This window comes from Piliocolobus tephrosceles, chromosome 15 (genome assembly GCF_002776525.5).
Source record: "Piliocolobus tephrosceles isolate RC106 chromosome 15, ASM277652v3, whole genome shotgun sequence".
Taxonomy (NCBI): domain Eukaryota; kingdom Metazoa; phylum Chordata; class Mammalia; order Primates; family Cercopithecidae; genus Piliocolobus; species Piliocolobus tephrosceles.
This window is the reverse complement of record NC_045448.1, coordinates 32,304,389-32,325,617: the sequence shown is the minus strand read 5'-3', so window position 1 is coordinate 32,325,617 and position 21,229 is coordinate 32,304,389. Positions and strand designations below refer to the sequence as shown.

The following is a 21,229-nucleotide window of genomic DNA, read 5'->3' as shown; positions in this document are numbered from 1 at the left end:
AAAAAAAAAAAAAAAAAAAAAAAAAAAAAAATTAATAAATAAAAAAAATAAATTACATGCTTCCTTAAAAGGCTGCAATTACTTCATAAATGGGACGGGATATTTTCTTTTTCCTCATTTCTCATACCATTTATTGAGTAAGCACAATACTAATGTTGATCATCTTAAAGGAACTAGCATAAAGCAATTCTGGGATAAGAAACAGTTTCTTGTATAGCTAATGATGATATCTGCAGTATCAAAAATCAAGCTCACCATAAAAAAGAAAGGTTATTTTCAAAATAAACTACTTACTTCTCCACCAAGAACTCTGGCCAGTAAGAAAATTGTTAGTGAACCAAATATCCAAATAGTTATAATCCATGAGACCACCTTAGGGAGAAACATCATGCAATTAATATTTTTGTACCAAATAAGCTGATAATTTTCCAATAACTCAATTCTCTGCCATAAATGACAGTTTAGCACGCCCAATTTCAGGTCATAGAGAGGTTATGTGGGCTCTCAGGTATCATTCCAAAACTTAGTAAGAATACAATGTGTGATACAATTTTACATCCAAATTAAAATCTTAGCAATTATCAATTGCCTGAAGAAACCTCAGTATTTCAAAATCTATAAAAGATTATTGCAAAAAAAAGTGTTTACTATCAACCCCCTGTTTTACAGCATCCCACAAGAAAAATTTATTTCTGAAGTAAGTTATCAATCTTCTCTGGAAGTCTTTAAAATTTATGTTACGTATTTATTCAAGTAATAGAATATGGAAGCCATTTCAGACAATTTTAACTCCTCAAACTTAGTGTAATGATACATACATATATTTATATTTTCAAGCTCTGTCTGCTGGGATGGTCTAGATATAACACCCCAGTAGCAACATAAGTACATTTATTGCCCAGATACTGGTTTCTTTTATTATTTATTATTTTATTTATGTATTTATGTCATAGAGACAAGGTCTTGCTATGTTATTTATTTACTTATTTATTTAAGAGAGACCAGGTCTCACTATGTTGCCCAGACTGGTCTCGAACTCCTGAGCTCAAGTGATCCTCCCACCTCAGCCTCCCAAAGTGCTGGGATTACAGGAGTGTGCCACCATGACCAGCCCCAGAAACTGGTTTCTAAATATCATTTCCTAATTAAAGGAAGTAGGACTTCTTAAAGAAATGGTTGGCCAGGTGCAGTGGCTCACGCCTGTTATCCCAGCACTTTGGGAGGCTGAGGCGGGTAGCTAACCTGAGGTCGGGAGTTCAAGACCAGCCTGACCAACATGGAGAAACCCCTTTTCTACTAAAAAAAAATACAAAATTAGCCGGGCATGGTGGCACATGCCTGTAATCCCAGCTATTCAGGAGGCTGAGGCAGGAGAATCACTTGAAACTGGTAGGCAGAGGTTGTGGTGAGCCGAGATCTCACCATTGCACTCTAGCCTGGGTGACAAGAGTGAAACTCCGTCTCAAGAAAAAAAAAAAGAAAAGAATGATTGATTCCAAGGCTAGGGCAGGCAAAATACAAGATTAGCCCAGAACACCGTGTGAAGTAAGAAGGAAAGGAAGTACTGAAAAAAAGAATGGGATATGTTGAAACGAGACAAAAGGCAAGTTGAAGGAGCTCCCAATGGTAAAAGCTTGAAAAATCTGAGCAATAAAATAAATTATGACAGTACTGGATAATAACTCAAAGACTAAAATGAATGAGGGAAACAGAAAAATCATCATTCTGTAAACATTATAGTAATAATTATTGGCCGGGCATGGTGGCTCACGCCTGTAATCCCAGCACTTTGGGAGGCCGAGGCGGGTGGATCACAAGGTCAGGATATCGAGACCACGGTGAAACCCCGTCTCTACTAAAAATACAAAAAAAAGTTAGCCGGGCACCGTGGCGGGAGCCTGTAGTCCCAGCTACTCAGGAGGCTGAGGCAGGAGAATGGCAGGAACCCAGGAGGCGGAGCTTGCAGTGAGCCGAGATAGCGCCACCGCACTCCAGCCTGGTGGACAGAGCGAGACTTCGTCTCAAAAAAAAATAATAATAATAATAATTATTGCATGCACGATCTACCAATGGATGCTAAAATTAGTAGTCTAAAGTTAGATGAGAAACAGAATATTTGCATAGTTGCAAAGTACCTCCGTAAGATATTTATTAATTACAAAGAGAAAAATAGTAACTTTACACTGGAGAAATTGAACAGATACTACCCCATCACCTAACCAAGTGATCAAGGTTAATATTACCAGTAATAAGACGTATCAGTATCACACATTCCCTGTCAGTATACAGAGAGGGGGACAATGTCACTTCTGTGATATTCTTGCCAAAAATGCATAATCCAAATTAAATCATGAGAAAACATCAAGTAAATCCAAATTGAGTGACATTCTATGATGGTATAGTAATCTTCTGGGTTTTTTTTTTTCCTTTTTTGTTTTTTTGGAGACAGAGTCTCGCTCTGTCACCCAGGCTGGAGTGCAATGGCGCGATCTCGGCTCACTGCAACCTCCACCTCCCAGGTTCAAGCAATTCTCTACCTCAGCCTCCCGAGTAGCTGGGATTACAGGCGCCTGCCACCATGCCCAGCTAATTTTTGTATTTTTAGGAGAGACGGGGTTTCACCATCTTGGCCAGGCTGGTCTTGAACTGCTGACCTCATGATCCACTCACCTTGGCCTGTAGGCATGGGCCACTGCGCCCAGCCATAATCTTCTGTTTTTAACCTTAGAACCCTTCGTTCAGATGAAAGATTATACAAAACAGATAAAATTAGAGATGTTCTAGATGAAGAATCAGTGGTAGATAGGAGACCAGAGTCCCCATTCACCTTCTTCAATGGTCTTTGCAACACTTTAACAGAATATCTGACATAAACAGAATATCTGATATAAAATATCTGATATCTGATATTTACTAATCTAGGGTAGTTAATAGGACTAGTATAGTAATGCATAAAGTATCTTGTGATGGAGAGATTATTCTGGATTACCTTGGTGGGCCTTAAATGTAGTAACAATTGTCCTTAAAAGATGAAAACTGAGGCTGGGCACAGCGGTTCAGCCTGTAATCCCAGCACTTTGGGAGGTCAAGGTAGGCGGATCACCTGAGGTCAGGAGTTTGAGACCAGCCTGACCAACATGGTGAAACCCCATCTCTATTAAAAATACAAAATTAGCTGGGGGTGGTGGTACATGTCTGTAATCCCAGCTATTTGGGATGCTGAGGCAGAAGAATCACTTGAAGCCAGGAGGCGGAGGGTGCAGTGAGCCGAGATCATGCCATTGCACTCCAGCCTGGGCAACAAGAATGAAACTCCATCTCAAAAAAAAAAAAACAAGATGGAAACTCAAGGAGATTTAAGTACAACAGAGAAGAAGGTAATGTGATCATGAAACCAGAGATCATAGTGATGCAGCCAGAAGCCAAGGAATGCTGGCAGTCTCTGGAAGTAAAAGAAAACAAGCAACAGATTCTGCCCTGGAGCCTCCACAGGAACCAGCCCTGTAGACATTTTGATCTGGGTCAAAGCTTTATGACTCATTTTGGGCTTCTGACATTCAGAACTGTAAAATAAATCTGTATTACTTAAAACCACTAAGCTTGTAGCAATTTATTAGAGCAGACACCAGAAACTCATTCATTTCCAAATCCCTGTGGTGAACAGTAACTTTTTACCCCCTCAAAGCCTTAAACTTCACATGAGGGAGTGATGTATATATGTTGTGTTTTGGTAATAAAGTATCTGAAAGTAGGACAAAGAGAGTAAAATACCAGTAGTAGTATAAAAACATACTGATGGAATCCTTCTCATCATTCATTTAAAGTAATGGTCATTTTAAGAACAGAATTATGAATGAATAAAAGGTAAGAAATATGAATATGAGTATTACATTTCAAACTGTTAATCTCTTGGGAAAATCAGAAGGTACATGAGCAGCCCTTCTGGTGACTTCTGGTCAGCTGGAAGTGGTTCTATCCATTTACCCCAGTGTGCCATACAAATACTAATACTTTTTTTTTTGAGATGGAGTCTCACTCTGTCGCCAGGCTGGAGTGCAGTGGCGCGATCTCGGCTCACTGCAACCTCTGCCTCCCAGGTTCAAGCGATTATCCTGCCTCAGCTTCTCGAGTATCTGGGATTACAGGCGTGCACCACCATACCCAGATACTCTTTTTGTATTTTTAGTAGAGATAGGGTTTCACCTTGTTGGCCAGGATGGTCTCAATCTCCTGACCTCGTGGTTCACCAGCCTCGACCTCCCATAGTGCTGGGATTACAGGCGTGAGTCACCACATCTGGCTATTCTATGTGAATCATGATGTGGAAAAGTATGACAGCATTAATCTAAGGTACTCCTCACTTACTTAATTATGGAACAGTTTTAGGAACGAACAAGTGAGAAATAACGGGTAAAGCATTTCTCAAACATAATATGGTATATTACAGTTAATATCTGATATTTAATTTTTGAAACTCTCAAAATATTTAGAATTTGTATAAAATAAGATATACTTACCCTAAACTGTCCATATAATGATATCATGGAAAAGAAAAGAACAACAGCCAGAGGACCCCAAAAGTCAGGATTGTCTCTCACCACTTGTCTATTAAAACCAAGTGATGGCATTGGCATCAAAACACATCGAATTTTGTAGTAAATATCCTTTAGATCGATGTCCAATTCTTCCCTATAATTTTAAAATAAAAATTCTCAAAAGGCATACATTTCTGAATACTAAAACAGTTGCAAAAAAAATTAAGAAAACTTTAAATAAGACAGTATAATCTCCATAGGTCAACAAAACATTTGTATTTGAAGTGCCACATTTCACTAATTCCAAGGTGTACATTTTTAACATTCCAACATCTCTAAATGTGGGATATATCTCAATCACTGGTATCTTACAATCGTCAGCCTGGAGTGACATCAAGTGTTTCTAATATTTACCTTTCCTTTTGCCAGTCTCCTGGAGGCACTATTTAAGAAAACTTTAAGTAAAATTTTCTGCTTGAGACTTTTTGGGCCTAATTCAGATGGCAAACCCATATGAGAACCAGTGTGGGTTTTACATTCTCTGGGGAAATTCTTTCTTTCAACATCTTATCCACTGCCAAACTGAAGCAAACTTCCTTGCTGTCTCTTTCTGTTATAAGTTATTTCTCATTCATCCTTACACTAATAAGGAGACAGCTCTTTGATGTCCCAGCTTTATGCTGTCTTATGCACTTTTCTGTTTAATATGTAAAATAACTTCATCTTATAATCAATAGTGTCTTTGATTTGATGATGTATGTTTTTTTTGCTAGTTTTTGAGACAAGAGTCTTGCTTTCTCACCCAGGCTGGAGTGCAGTGGTGCAATTTTGGCTCACTGTAACCTCTGTCTCCCGGGTTCAAGCGATTCTCATGCCTCAACCTCCCGAGCAACTGGGACTACAGGCCCGTGCCACCACACCCAGCTAATTTTTTTTTGTATTTTTAGTAGAGATGGGGTTTCACCATGTTGGCCAGGCTCGTCTTGAACTCCTAATCTCAAGTGATTCGCCCACCTCGGCTTCCCAAAGTGCTGGGATTACTGGCTTGAGCTACTGTGCCTGGCAAATATATGGTGTATTAACATTAAGAAACATAGGATGTTTCAGCACTTACTCTGCTGATAATTAATACAAAGAAGATTCCAGAAATGCCTCAATTTTACAAGGCCATAGGTTCTTCTTTTCAAAATTATTTCTTTACTTTTTTCTCCAGATAACCACAAAATTTCAGATACTATAAAGAAAGTGAAAGCCTCCTTATATGTAGCTCTCCTCCCAGTGGCAGCTCTAGAATTTCTATATTGAAGAGATTTTGGAGTGGTAATCTTTTTGGAAATCTTAATTTGTCCGAAACTTAATTTCAACAGCAAGTACCTAAGAGCCTTGCTTTTTTAAATTGCATGATTACTTCAGATAGCTGACAGACCCAGGTACGCTGGAGTAGACATACATGTGTGTGAGATACAGGATTACCATTCTTTTAATTTTTGTTTTTTAATTGGTTAAAAAATATTCTCTCATTATTATTTCCGTTTTTTAAATTGCTAGTAAAACTGACAATTGCTATAGCTTTTGACTGAAAAGGTTAACGTTTTCTCTCTACATAACAAGAAAGAATATAATCATTCCACAGACTAGCTCTAAAAACCAAAAAATATATATTATTATTTTTACATACAAGAGTGGCTTGTTATCTTCAGGATCATCATCTTCAACTTCCAGAAGCCAGCCATATCCTCTTTGTCTCAGAAATGTAGTAGCTGTAGATTCTTTGATAAAATCTCCGCCAAGATTTAATTTGACATCTGGGGATGCTATTGAACCACTGAGATCTTAGGAGAAAAGAGGACAAAACTATATTTGAAACAATGTGTTTCAAACTATATATAAGAAACTATATATAAGAAACAATGTGTGAATCTTAACCAAAGTGAGCAGATATTCAACTAAAATAATTATCATTTGAAGATCTCTATGAACATCTGCTATTGCATATAATCTTCAAATTTTATAGTGATAAGACATCTAAAAACCATCATTTATTTTATAAGAATAAAATGAAAGATGAAAGAAGTGAAAAGACATACAAAAGGTTTCACAGCTAATTAGCCAGACTGGCTATTAGCTAATTAGACTTAACAACAGTAATTCCTTAAAATTTCAATGGAAAATACATGCAAAATATGTTACACGACATCATTTTGGATTCCTTCGTTATTATACATATCATGTGCCTCAGAACAAAGTAACTGAATAAATTCTTTTCAGAGGTATTACATATGTATATATACAAACTATTAGACAATTTATTTGCTAAAGGAAATTCTAGATAATTTCTCTCTACCTTTTCATGTATTTATTTATTCACACATTCTTTCATTTAAATCATCACATATCTATGCTAAGTGTTTCATATATTAATGTTTAGTTCTTGATAAATCTGGTGAGTAAGAGTCTCTGTTATTTCAGCCAAAATTTCCCTTTTCTTCACATAATTACATCATTCATCTTTAGTTTTGGCAAAAATAAAGGGCGTTTTGTTTTTGTTTTTATTTTTTAGGTCAGCTCTAAAAAGAGGTGAAGAGATTCAGTTATCCACATTAAAAGATAAATTCCGTGTAAAGTCTGCACAGTATCTTAGGAGTTACAGATAATCATGGTAGTACTAACGCCATATTTTCTAGTTAAAAACAATGGAAATAGTTAAGGATTTGCCTGAGGTCACATAGGGATTAAAAAGAAAAAGCACATTTGTAGGACCAGACAATATATATTAATAAACAACCATCAACACTGTCAGTGCAAGTCACATGATTATAGTATTATTTCAGAAAAATACTTTTGGAAACAACAAACCAGAACACTCTAACACAGATAGATACTTCTCTGGAGATCACGTCCAACCAACACCAAAGTTAGTTTCCTTAAAAAACAAAAAACTGTTTTTCCTATACAGTACAAAGAGCTTAATTTGCATAATACTCTATGAGTCACATCCTGGTCTGCTTGTGACAACTCCTGCAATTAAGTTTGACAAACGTTTACATTCTGAAGCTAAGTCCCAGCTTAGCTACTAACTGATACAGCAAATCATTCATGTTTTCTGGGTCCTAGTATCCTATTCAAAGTTCTTTCCAGGTTAAATATTATACGATTCTAAAAAGTTTTTATAAAGGAGCTCAGAGATAAAATATAAGTATATTTGAATTCACCACCTAAAGTTTAAAAATAATCCCTGTATATGTTATCATATAATTGTGTAGTTAAAATATTCTCTTAAAAGTGCTTGCTACTTCATCTTAATCTAAGTTGAAATGAGAGAGGTGGAATTTAAAAGTCTATTTCTAATAGACACAAAGAGTGTTTTTTCTTTTCTTCTTTTTTCTGCAACAGAGTCTCACTCTGTTGCCAGGCTGGAGTGCAGTGGCGTCATCTGGGCTTACTGCAACCTCCGCCTCCTGGGTTCAAACCATTCTCCTGCCCCAGCCTCCTGAGCTGGGATTACAGGTGCACGCCACCATGCCCAGCTAATTCTTATTTATTTATTTATCTATCTATTCTTTCTATCTATCTATCTATCTATCTATCTATCTATCTATCTATCTTATCTATCTATCTATCTATCTATCTATCTATCTATCTATCTATCTATCTATCTATCTATTGAGACGGAATCTTGCTCTGTCTCCCAGGCTGGAGTGCAGTGGTGCAATCCCGGCTCACTGCAATCTCCACCTCCTGGGTTCAAGTGATTCTCCTGCCTTGGCCTCCTGAGTAGCTGAGATTACTGGCATGCACCACCATGCCTGGCTCATTTTTATATTTTTAGTAGAGACGGGGTTTTGCCATGTTGGCCAGGCTGGTATCGAACTCCTGACCTCAGGTAATCTGCCTACCTTGTCCTTCCCCAAGTGCTGGGATTACAGGTGTGAGCCACCGCACTAGGTCAAGAGTGTTTTTTCTTGATTTAACAAGAAGATTTAGATCCAGAAATCACTAGTACAGCAGTGACGTTGGAGGTTTTGCAATTATGAGGCTGGAAAGGACCTTAACAACTGTTTCTTGGTTTCTAGAAAGGACTGCACTTCAAGTCCTTAATCTAAAGCAAAAAAGGATACATAAATTATAGTGCTAAGGAATGTTATGCTTAAGAACTGTACATATTTAGCAGTTTGCCATGGCATGGATGCAAGAACCTCAAAAAGGGATCTTCAGGCCGGGCGAGGTGGCTCATGCCTGTAATACCAGCACCTTGGGAAGCCGAGGTGGGTGGATCACGAGGTCAGGAGATCAAGACCACCCTGGCTAACACAGTGAAACCCCCGTCTCTACTAAAAAAAATACAAAAAAATTAGCCTGGCATGGTGGTGGGCACCTGTAGTCCCAGCTACTCGGGAGGCTGAGGCAGGAGAATGGCATGAACCCGGGAGGCGGAGCTTGCAGTGAGCCGAGATCGCACCATTGCACTCCAGTCTGGGTGACAGAGCGAGACTCAGTCACAAAAAAAAAAGTATCTTCAGCTTACAGATTTTGTAGTACTTTCTGTTCCATGTAAAGTAGAAAAATATCAAGGACACATGTGGGAATGCCAGCAATAGCAGTTTGACAACTCCCCTAGGATCCCCAAGACGTAATTATGAGTGAGAAAGAACAGGAAACTCCAAGAAATTGGCAGTAGTTTAACATGTTATCAAGTTAACAAGTGGAGAATGATGTCAGAAAGCAAGGAAAACAATTAAAAATCACTCCAGGAGCATGGCTGACTTAATTTAAACCAGAGTAAGAACGAGCTAGTTTGGTTGCCAGCTCTTGGATAGACGTCCAGATTCGTAAAACACGAATTTTATGTTAATTTATACTTACTATACTATAATATTCTTGTCATTTTCTAAGTAAAAACAATGTAAAGATTATTAATAAATATAAAAGTGGATTTAAAAAGAAACAATCTTTTAAAAAATCTATTGTAAAGGGAAATTCTAAAAATGTTTCTACTGCTATTTTGGCTCAGAGTGAAGAATATCAGTAAATTTCAAGTCTTATTGAAAGCCACCTTTGGAAAACCCACACAATAAAATTAACAGGAATTTTTCTTCCCTTTCAACTCAAATGTATGACGGGGTATGGGATCCTTTCTCTGAATCTTCTGCTCAGCCTGAGAATCTGAACGAGGAAAACTTAGTGCAGTGTGACAGTACACTAAAGATGAAATTTACTACTGATCTGCCCCTAGACAAGTTCCCGATTTCTGTGAAAGAAAAGTATCCTGCAATAAACAATGATCATTTTGTGGCACTTGCCACATTCTCATATGTAAAGAAGCTTTTCCTTATTTAACAAGCAACAAGAGCAAGGACAAAAATTGTCTCATTTCGGCCGGGAGCGGTGGCTCAAGCCTGTAATCCCAGCACTTTGGGAGGCTGAGACGGGCGGATCACGAGGTCAGGAGATCAAGACCATCCTGGCTAACACGGTGAAACCCCATCTCTACTAAAAAATACAAAAAACTAGCCGGGCGAGGTGGCGGGCGCCTGTAGTCCCAGCTACTCAGGAGGCTGAGGCAGGAGAATGGCGTAAACCTGGGAGGCGGAGCTTGCAGTGAGCTGAGATCCGGCCACTGCACTCCAGCCTGGGTGACAGAGCGAGACTCCGTCCCAAAAAAAAAAAAAAAAAAAAATTGTCTCATTTCACCTCATCTCAGACTTGAAAATGAAGTCTATGTGTGCTTCAGTATGACCCAGAATTGTGTATTTGTGCAGCAAAAACAAAAACAAGCATATGTTTTTGCACTAAAAGATATTAATAAATTTCATTATTTCATTTGAGTTACAAGGATACCATTTTATTTTTTTATTTTTTAGACAGAGTCTCTCTGTTGTCCAGGCTGGAGTGCATGATCATAACTCACTGCAATCTCCACCTCCCAGGTTCAAGCGATTCAACTGCCTCAGCCTCTCAAGTAGCTGGGATTACAGGCACCACCATGCCCAGCTAAGTTTTGTATTTTTAGTACAGATGGGGTTTCAACATGTTGGCTAGTCTGGTCCTGAACTCCTGGCCTCATGTAATCCACCCTGCCTTGGCCTCCCAAAGTGCTGGGATTAAAGGCATGAGCCACCATGCCCGGCCTGAGGATACCATTTTAATGTAAACACAGGCCTATGAAAGAGATCAGGAAACTGATGCATGTGCATAATTTTGTAATTGCTAGACCAATACTGGAGCTTGATCATGTTACTCTGTAAAAAAATGTTTTTTTCAGCAGGGCGCGGTGGCTCAGACCTGTAATCCCAGCACTTGTGAGGCCGAGGCGGGCGGATCACGCGGTCGAGAGATCGAGACCATCCTGGCCAACATGGTGAAACCCTGTCTCTACTAAAAATGCAAAAATTAGCTGGGCGTGGTGGCGTACACCTGTAGTCCCAGCTACTCGGGCGGCTGAGGCAGGAGAATTGCTTGAACCCAGGAGGTGGAGGTTGCACTGAGCCGAGATCATGCCACTGCACTCCAACCTGGCAACACAGCGTGACTCCATCTCAAAAAAAAAAAAGAAAATGTTTATTTCAATGTCTTGTAGAAATTTTTGTCTTAGGTTATATTTTTAATCATGTTTTTCTGGTTTATGGCTTTAGTAGCTTTTCTATCAAATATTATCAGTAAATTTTCATATTGTAAATAATTAAATTCCGTAATTTATCTGATTAATTTATCTGATTAACAAAAAGAAATTTCTTTTGTCTTATGTCTTTAAATTTTTTATTTTGAAAAATTATAGATTCATAGAAAGTTACAAAAATAGAAAAGAGAGGTCATATGTACCCCTTACCCAGTTTCCCCCAATAGTACCAACTCACATAACTATCAAATTCAGGGACACTGACACTAGTACAATCCATAGATCTTAATCAGATTTCACCAGTTTGACATGTGCTCATTTGTGTATGCATATGTGTGTTTATAGTTATATGTAATTTAAACACATTTGTAGATTTCTGTAATGCCTTATGAGTTTTAAAACTCATGAAAGTAAGTAGATTAATTAATGAAAAAAGTAAACCTTGTTTAAATCCCCTAAGAAAGGTTGGCTAAAATGTCATTTTCAGTTTTCAAAAAGGAAAAAAAAGTTATTCTTGCACCCATTACATACTATATATCATACTTCACTAGCATATTGTATAGAAAATATTTGTGATTAGACCTATATGGATATTATTTTTCATAAGTAGGAATCATAGAGTTTGAGACCAACCTGGCCAAAATGGTGAAACCCCATCTCTACCAAAAATACATAAATTAGCCAGGTGCGGTGGCAGGTGCCTGTAATCCCAGCTACTCGGCAGGCTGAGGCAGGAGAATTGCTTGAACCCGGGAGGCGGAGGTTGCAGTGAGCGGAGATTGTGCCACTGCACTCTAGCCTGGGCGACAGAGCAAGACTCCGTCTCAAAAAAAAAAAAAAAAAGGAAAAACTAAAGATTCCTCTGTCTACACTACTAACTTGTATTAGAGGTGACATCCTTTCCAGGAAGGGAGAACTTCAAAGAATAGGCTAAATGGTCACAATAACAGAGTGACAGAAATTTATCATTTACTCAAAAGAACGATGACAGTAATTATCTACAATTTACTGATCACTGTATTGTGAGCTGTAGGTATTATCATTTTTATATGGAATAAAAAGAAAGAAGGCCAAGGTTGAAATGCAATATATTGAGTCCAGTTCTCTTCACTAGATTTATATACCCTACCATCAACATTTCCTTGCATCTATCTCAAAGGCATCTAAAATTCAATATTCCAAAACTGAGATATCTCAGATCTTCCTCCATTTTTTTTCATTAAATGATACTACTAATCTATCCAGCATTGTAAGCTAGAAGCTTATCTTTGATGGTTTGCTTTATTTGCATGTTCCCTCTCCATCCAAACCACCACTAAATTGTCAGTTTTACCTCTAAATATTTTTAAACCATGTCTGTCCACTTACCATTTCTACCACCAGCAGCAAGCTAATGCAAACCATCAACTCCTGCCTGCATGATTATAACGGTGTATGAACTGCTTTCCCCCGTCATTTTTGTCTCCTTCCAATCCATACTCTTCACTGTACCCAGGAGACTTTCTAAGATGCAAATATTTCACTCTTCTGTTTAGAATCCTTCATCTCCCTCCCCCAATTGCTTTTTTGGCTCAAGTCCAATAATTTCTACATGTCCTATCTTCTTATCCAGGCCCACTTATCTGCTCTCCTCCCCATCTGGACTCTATACTCTAGCCACACTAAGCCTCTCATTTCTTTGAATGAACCTGGATTTTATTTGCCTCAGGGACCTTGTACGAGGCTATTTGCTCTAACTTCAGATAATTAAATATCATCATCCATTCTTTAGTTCTCAGATATACTTGCTACATTAGTCCATTCTGGCATTGCTCTAAAGAACTACCTGAGACTGGGTAATTTATAAAGAAAAGAGGTTTGACTCACAATTCCACAGGCTCTACAGGAAGCATGGCTGGGTATGCCTTAGGAAACTTACAATCACAGCAGACTGCAAAAGGGAAGCAGGCAGTTTTATATGGCCAGAGGAGAGAGAGACAGATAGTGGAGGTGCTACACCCTTTTAAAAAACCAGACCTTGTGAGAACTCAGTATGACAAGAACAGCAAGGGGGAAGTCCACCCCCATGATCCAGTCACCTCCCACCAGGCCTCTCCTCCAACACTGAAGATTACAATTCAACATGAGATTTGGGCAGGGACACAAATCCAAATCATTACACTTGCTTAAGCAAATTTTCCTTGATCTTGCAGACTAGACTATGTAGATTCCTTTCATAGTTCCCTCCACTTTTCCTTCATTATATTTATCACTGTAATTATATATTTGTGTAATTACTTGATTAATGTCTATAAAATCTATGAAGGGATAGACTATTTGGGATTTTTGGGGGCATTTGTCTTGGTATACATAGACTCAGTACTTATAATAGTGCCTGACCCATAGTAGGCAATCAACAAATGTACATGCTTATTGAATGAAATAATTAATGGAAGGGCAAACAATACCATAAAGCTTAAACTAAGAAGTAACGTTAGGCCTGGCATGGTGACTCACGCCTGTAATCAATCCCAGCACTTTGGGAGGCAGAGGTGGGCACATCACTTGAGGTCAGGAGTTTGAGACCACCTTGACCAACATGGTAAAACCCCGTTTCTAATAAAAAAAAATACAAAAAATAGCCGAGCATGGTGGCAGGCCCCTGTAATCCCAGCTACTTGGGAGGCTGAGACAGGAGAATTGTTTGAACCCGGGAGGCAGAGGTTGCAATGAGCCAAGACTGCGCCACTGCACTCCAGCCTGGGCAACAGAACAAGACTTGTCTCAAAAAAAAAAAAAAAAAGACATGAGATAAATGAAAGCAAAAATAATTTATTCTACAAATAATTCTTTTGTGATATTTATGCCATGGGTTCTATGATAGGTACTGGGGTATAGAAAATATTAGGAAGTTTCCATTTCTGAGGGACAGTTAAAGCAAGTTTTACCAAGGAAAGAGCATTTGAGTTCAGTCTTAGGTTTTAACTTGAGGCGAGGAGGAGAAAGACATTCCAAGCATGAAGATCAGAATCTGCATACACATGGAGACAAAACACCAAAGCACATTTTAGAATAAAGGGTATGTGTGGACAAATAGTAAGGATAGGTATCATTAAGAATGAGGGATTTGGACAGAATCTAGAAGGAAGGGTATACACTGAAAACATCTATAAGTTGAAAATATTCATGGTTAGTAAAACAGTATAAAAAGGGGAGAACAAGAATTTATGCGATGTGTAGAAACCAGGGGAAAGACTTGGAGCTATACAGTAAAATGTTCATATTGGAAAACAATAAAAAAATAAGTGTGGCGTCAGTTAACACTGAAACCCAAGCAGCAACATCATTACGTACATATGTTGAACACTTAACTCTGCCAGATACAGTAGTAAATACTTTACATTTGCAAAATATTTGCGCACTTAAGGGTAAATTGGTTGGGCACGGTGGCTCACACCTATAATCCCAGCACTTCGGGAAGCTGAGGCGGGCGGATCACGAGGTCAGGAGTTCGAGAACAGCTTGGCCAATGTAGTGAAACCCCATCTCTAACGATACAAAAAATTAGCTGGGTGTGGTGGCGTGAGCCTGTAATCCCAGCTACTTGGGAGGCTGAGGCAGGAGAATCACTTGAACCCAGGAGGTGGAGGTTGCAGTGAGCCAAGATCACACCACTGCACTTTAGCCTGGGTGACAGGGCAAGACTCCGTCTCAAAAAAAAAAAAAAGGTAAGTAGCTTGCCCAAGATCACATGCAGAGTAACTGATAAAAGCCAGGATGCAAATCCAGGACTCTTCCATACTTCAGATACACAATTTAGAAAAATGTAAGAAAGAGACAGCAGAAAGAAACGTGAGGAGATAGCAGACTAGCTCTTTGGTTTTGTTTTTTTGAGATGGGGTCTCTCTAGGTTCCCTTGGGTGGCCTCAAACTTCTGGGCTCAAGCAATCATCTTGCTTCAGCCTTCTGAGTAGCTGGGATTACAGGCGCACGCTACCACACCTGGCTGTAGACTAGCTCTTAATTCCAGATCTATCATGTGGAAGTTGCTAAACCTCTCTAAGCCTCCGTTTCTCTTTTTCCTTCTTTTTTTTTTCAGTCAGGGTCTTGCTTTGTTGCCTAGGCTGGAACACACTGGCACAATCACAGCTCACTGCAGCCTAGACCTCCGGGTCTCAAGTGAGACTCAGAGTAGCTGACCCCATGGTAGTTGGGACCACAGGTGTGTACTACCACGGTTGGCTAATTTTTTTTTTTTTTTTTGAGACAGAGTCTTACCCTGTCACCCAGGCTGGAGTGCAATGGCATGATCTTGGCTCACTGCAACCTCTGCCTTCTGGGTTCAAGTGATTCTGGGTTCTTGATTCTCCTGCCTCAGCCTCCTGAGTAGCTGGGATTGGGATTACAGGTGCATGCCACCACACCCAGCTAATTTTTTGTATTTTTTGTAGAGATGGGTTTTGCCATGTTGCCTAGGCTGGTGTCAAACTCCCGAGCTCAAACCATCTGTCCACCTCAGCCTAAAGTGCTGGGATTACAGGTGTGAGCCACCAATCCAGCCCACCTCAGTTTCTTTATAGAATACAGGAATAATAAAGCTTATTGGGAGTCTAATAAAGAACAAATGAGGCTGGGCATGGTGGCTCACACCTGTAATCCCAGTACTTTGGGAGCCCAAGGTGGGCGGATGACTTGAGCCCAGGAGTTCAAGACCAGCCTGAAACATGGTGAAACCCTGTCTCTACAAAAAATACAAAAATTAACCGGGCATGGTGGTGTACACCTGTAGTCCCAGCTACTCAGGAGGCTGAGGCAGGGGAATCACTTGATCCCAGGAGGTGGAGGCTGCAGTGAGCTGAGATCAAGCCACTGAACTCCAGCCTCGGCCAGGGGAGTAAAACTCTGTCTCAAAAAAGAAAAAAAAAAAGAAAGATCAAATGAGTAGTATACTTAAAATACTCTAAATTTAAACTGCACAATATCATATTGTGTGAGGATATTATGCATACACATATAGCTCCTTGGATATATAGATCTACATGTCTCCTGAGGAAATACGGAGAAGTTTGAATAAACTTTATGGATTTTTACTTATTTCAGGTTTCTTAGTATATGGAATCAATGGGTTATCTACTTACATTATTGTCAGATTTCTTAGGTATATTTAAGAAAAGTAATTCCTGAGGGAAGGGAGAATGAAAAAAAATAAATAAATACATAGAAACATGAGTTTGAACAAACATCATGTTCTGATACTTAATGGAAACAATTTTTTTAAACCTGGGAAATTGAAGTTGATATTACTCCCTAAGCATCATGCTACCAAATGTAGATGAAACAAACTGAAATATTTTGGGGTGCTGTATCTCAGTTTAAAAGAAATTTACGGCTGGGCTGGTAGCTCACATCTGTAATCCCAGCAATTTGGGAGGCCAATAATCTGAGACAAGCCTAGGCAACCTAGTGAGATCTACAAAAAAGTTTAAAAATTAGGCCGGGCGCGGTGGCTCACGCCTGCAATCCCAGCACTCTGGGAGACCGAGGTGGGTGGACCACGAGGTCAGGAGATCCACACCATCCTGGCTAACACAGTGAAACCCCGTCTCTACTAAAAAAATACAAAAAAATTAGCCAGGCGTGGTGGCGGGCACCTGTAGTCCCAGCTACTCAGGAGGCTGAGGCAGGAGAATGGCATGAACAGGGGAAGTGGAGCTTGCAGTGAGCCGAGATTGCGCCACTGCACTCCAGCCTGGGCGACAGAGTGAGACTCCACCTCAAAAAAAAAAAAAAAAAAAAAATTAGCTGGGCATGGTGGCGCAGACCTTAGGGTTTCGTCGGTCCACTTGAAGAGAATAAGCCACCCAGAAAAACCAGCCACCAGATGGTCTCCAGCTACTCAGGAGACTGAAGCGATCATGGGAGCCCAGGAGTTTGAGGTTACAGTGAGCTATGATCAAACCACTGCACTCCAGCCTGGCAACAAGTGAGACCCCACCTCAAAAAAACAAACAAACAAACAAACAAACAGAAAAGAACAAAAGAAAAAAAATGTATCAGCTATGTTCCCTTTGACAGACAAAAATTTTATTGTACATTTTAAATTATGACCAGTACTATTTTTAAAAAACAATGCCAAACAGCACAAGAAAAACAAAAGGGAAAACAAGCTATACTGATACACCATAAAATTTCTTAGAAAAATCTAGCTTCTTTTTCAGACTGAAATTTCAGTAAACATAATTTATGTTTTCATAGCAGGCAGTAAGTCTGGTCACTGGAAAATAACTGGCACACAAAGTGCAATAAAAATTTGAAAACGACTAGCAGAATAATATCCAGGTTATGAGTTGGATAGGGAACTGAGAAAAGGAGGAAAACATTCTCCTGTGCTGTAGAAAAGTACAATCGTTTCCTCAGAATAGTACAAAGAAATCTGTAGGGGCCACTGGAAACACATAGTTGGATTACGCTAAATTTCCAATATACCTGGATCAATTTCTCTGAATATTGAGGTGAAACACTACAAAATGGGAGGAAAACGGGGACTCGGGTAAGACATCAAATTCAATAAAAACCATTTAGTTTGCATTTGCAGTGCGAATCTGATCCCAGACCCCCCCCCCAAAAAGTGATCTCCACTGAGTTTGTATTTGCAGTGCCGAATCTTATCCCAGACCCCCCAAAAAAGTTATCTGTTGATACATAACAAAAGAAAACAGTCCTCCTTCCTTCTTCTCATTCTTTTGAGATGTCCCTTGGCCAATCTGTCCTTTTTCTGAGTAACAGCGAGTAATTGCAGAAATAAAACCTTAGGGTTTCGTGGGTCCACTTGAAGAGAATAAGCCACCCAGAAAAACCGGCCACCAGACGGTGTGGGGAAAGCTAGGGGCTGACCGAGTAACTTGATGCTTTAAAAAGCAGCTCCCTACACCCCTCCCTCCGTCCTTCGGGGCCTCTTGGAAGGCCCGGCAGGCGCGGTGGGCTGCTGCCTGTCCCCACCCGGCCACGACCGCCTCGGCACTAGAAAGACCCTACGGCGTCGGGCCCTGGCTTCCTCCGGGTGACAGCCCTTCCAGGGGCTCAGCCTCACCTTCCGCGTCTGCTGAGGAGACAAAGGTGAAGTCTCCGTTAGTAGGGGCATAGGCCGGGGGCGGGCCCGGAGGCTGCATCTCTCGGCCCCTCAGAGCCGGCCGCTTTAGAGCAGGCTGCGGCTGGGCCCAGACCGCGAGGCTGCCGCGGCACCGACCCGTACGCTTGCCCTACGGTGCGGCCTACGAGTCTCGACGTGCAAGCTGGGATCCAGGCCGGAGACGGGCACAGCAGGCCGCTGGGCTGTCCCGAGACTGCCCCACCAAAGTCCTCTTGGTGGCTACCACCCAAGCACCACGACGCCGGCGCCCTGACAGGACCATAACAGTGACAGCGCCGCTGCGATTGGCTTTTTGTAATGTGCTCTCTCATTGGCTCCCGGAGGAAGATTCTGATTGGGTTTTCCTGTTGTTGATTCCGGAAGTTTACCCAGGACAGGAAGTTCACTTGTAATTCGTGGAAATCTCAGGCCTCTTTTTCCTCCTTGGATGTTTTTGTTCCTTTAAGTGCCATCTTTCCTGGCGTTTTGTTTACCTTTTAATTGCGTTTTTGTTAAGTGGGTGGGTTAAAGAATTGTAGAACTAGGTAGGTTTTTATAGGTCAGTCGCCATACAGGATCTCAAGATTCCATTGCCATTAGCAATTAATTAATTGTGTAGGATCTTGACTAAGTCATATATAATGTCTGGGTGGCAGTTTCCTCACCTGTAAGATGAAGAGGGATGGATTGGAGAATGAAAATAAAAGGCAGAAAAGCCGTAAATCGCCACCCAGAGACTAGGGTTGTAGATACATTCCTTTATGAGGGAGGAAACTGAGGCCAGAGAAAGTAAAATAGAAGCAGATTTACGACAGTACCTAAATCTCCTAACTTCTAGTCAAGTGCTCTTTTCACTGGAAGGCCCTGTCTACTGATAAGCTTGCCGAAGTTTACAAACTCACCTGCTTTTAAATGTTTACATACGTAACTTTAATATTCAAGCTACATAAATGTGGCTTTCAACTTGAAGATAGAGGGGTTGGGGTATTTTAGGAGGCCAACCTGGAGAAATACACAATTGATCAGTAATAGAGCAATCGAGAGACATGACTATTAGTGTGTTAAATGGTATTTCTGGAAAATTTTCTCACAGGAGGTAACATGTTGGTACTTAAAGGATGAGTAAATGTAGTGGGTTTTTTTGTTTTAGACACAAGGTCGCTCTGTTCTCCAGGCTGGAGTGCAGTAGTGCAGTAATAGCTCCTTGTAACCTCACACTCCTGGGCTCAGGCAATCTTCCCAACTCAGCCATCTAAGTAGCTGGGACTACAAGCGCCTGCCACCATGCTTGGCTCTTTTCTTTTCTTTTCTTTTTTTTTTTTTTTTTTTTTTGACACGGAGTCTCATTCTGTCGCCAGGCTGGAGTGCAGTGGCGCGATCTCGGCTCACTGCAACCTCTGCCTCCCGGGTTCAAGCGATTCCCCTGCCTCAGCCACCCAAGTAGCTGAGACTACAGGCAAGCGCCACCACGCCTAGCTAATTTTTGTAATTTTAGTAGAGACGGGGTTTCACCATGTTGGCCAGGATGGTCTCTGTCTCCTGACCTCGTGATCCACCCGCCTTGGCCTCCCAAAGTGCTGGGATTACAGGCGTGAGCCACCGTGCACGGTCGCTTGATTAATTTTCTAAAACATTTTTTGTAGAGAAGAGGTCTTGCTGTATTGGTCAGACTTGTCTTGAACTCCTAGCCTTAAGCAGTCCTCCTGCCTCGGCCTACCCAAGTGCTGGGATTACAGGCTGGGACTACAAGCACCCACCACCATGCTCGGCTAATTTTTCTGTTTGTTTGTTTGAGACAGAGTCTCTATTGCCCAGGCTGGAGTGCAATGGCCTGATCTTGGCTTACTGCAACCTCTGCCTCCCAAGTTCAAGCAATTCTCCTGCCTCAGCCTCTTGAGTAGCTGGGATTACAGGTGTGCACCACCACGCCTGGCTAATTTTTGTATTTTTAGTAGAAATGGGGTTTCACCATGTTGGCCAGGCTGGTCTCGAACTCCTGACCTTGTGATCCGCCTGCCTTGGTCTCCCAAAGTGCTGGTATTACAGGCATGAGCCACCACGCCTAGCTTTTTAAAAAAATTTTGTTTTAGTAGAGACAGAGTTTCACTGTATTGGTCAGGCTGATCTCGAACTCCTGACCTCAGGTGACCCACCCACCTTTGCCTCCCAAAGTGCTGGGATTACAGGCATGAGCCACCATGCCCAGTCCTATTGTTTTTTCCTAAAGGTTTTCTATGGTTTTTTCTAAGTGTTTTCTAGGGTTTTTTCCTAAAATCTTAGCCTTTTAACTTGAACCTTGAGTCCATGTACATTCATTGTAGTCATAGAAACATTGGATTTATTTTTTTCATCTTATGTTGTGCTTTTCATTTGTTCTGCCTTTTAAATTAAATTTTGTTTTGTTTTCTTATCTTTTCACATCAATTATTTTTTCTCGTTTTATTTTTTCCATTTACTAGTTTGGACGTTATACCCTCTATTTTTATTTTCTTATTAGTTATAAGAAACTTTTTTTTTTTGAGACAGAGTCTTGATATATGGCACAGTGGCTTGATCTCAGCTCACTGCAACCTCCGCCTCCTGGGTTCAAGCTATTCTCGTGCCTCAGCCTCCTGAATAGCTGAGATTACAGGCTTCTGCCACCATACCCAGCTAATTTTTGTGTTTTTAGTAGAGACAGGGTTTTGGCATGTTGGTCAGGCTGGTCTTGAACTCCTGACCTCAAGTGATCCGCCCGCCTTTGCCTCCCAAAGTGTTGGGATTACAGGCGTGAGCCACCGCGCCCAGCCTTCTTTCATTACTTTTAATATCTCTTTGCCTTTCTATATGCCGGTTATAGATACTGAAGTAAATATGGTATGAATTTATTTTTGTTCGTACTGCTTCAAATTAATTGGGTAACCTGAACCTCAAGGTCATTGTCTTTCTTCAGTTCTTTAAATTTTTAGTTATTATCTCATCTGGCCTTTC

The 21,229-nt window shown here is 40.5% G+C and overlaps 1 protein-coding gene across 1 annotated transcript in view; it reads right to left on the bottom strand.

Moving 5' to 3' along the window:
- The window catches only part of YIPF4 (Yip1 domain family member 4), a 27,294-nt gene extending 8,733 nt beyond the window's left edge, over positions 1 to 18,561 (bottom strand). Inside the window, exons 1-4 of the mRNA XM_023216395.1 lie at positions 18,221 to 18,561; positions 6,214 to 6,367; positions 4,518 to 4,689; positions 295 to 372 (exon numbers count right to left, since the gene is read on the bottom strand). Of these exons, the coding sequence (XP_023072163.1) occupies positions 295 to 372; positions 4,518 to 4,689; positions 6,214 to 6,367; positions 18,221 to 18,299 (483 nt within the window). The 5' untranslated portion in view covers positions 18,300 to 18,561. The remainder of the gene's footprint in view (positions 1 to 294; positions 373 to 4,517; positions 4,690 to 6,213; positions 6,368 to 18,220) is intronic.
- Between the last annotated feature and the right edge of the window lie 2,668 nt (positions 18,562 to 21,229).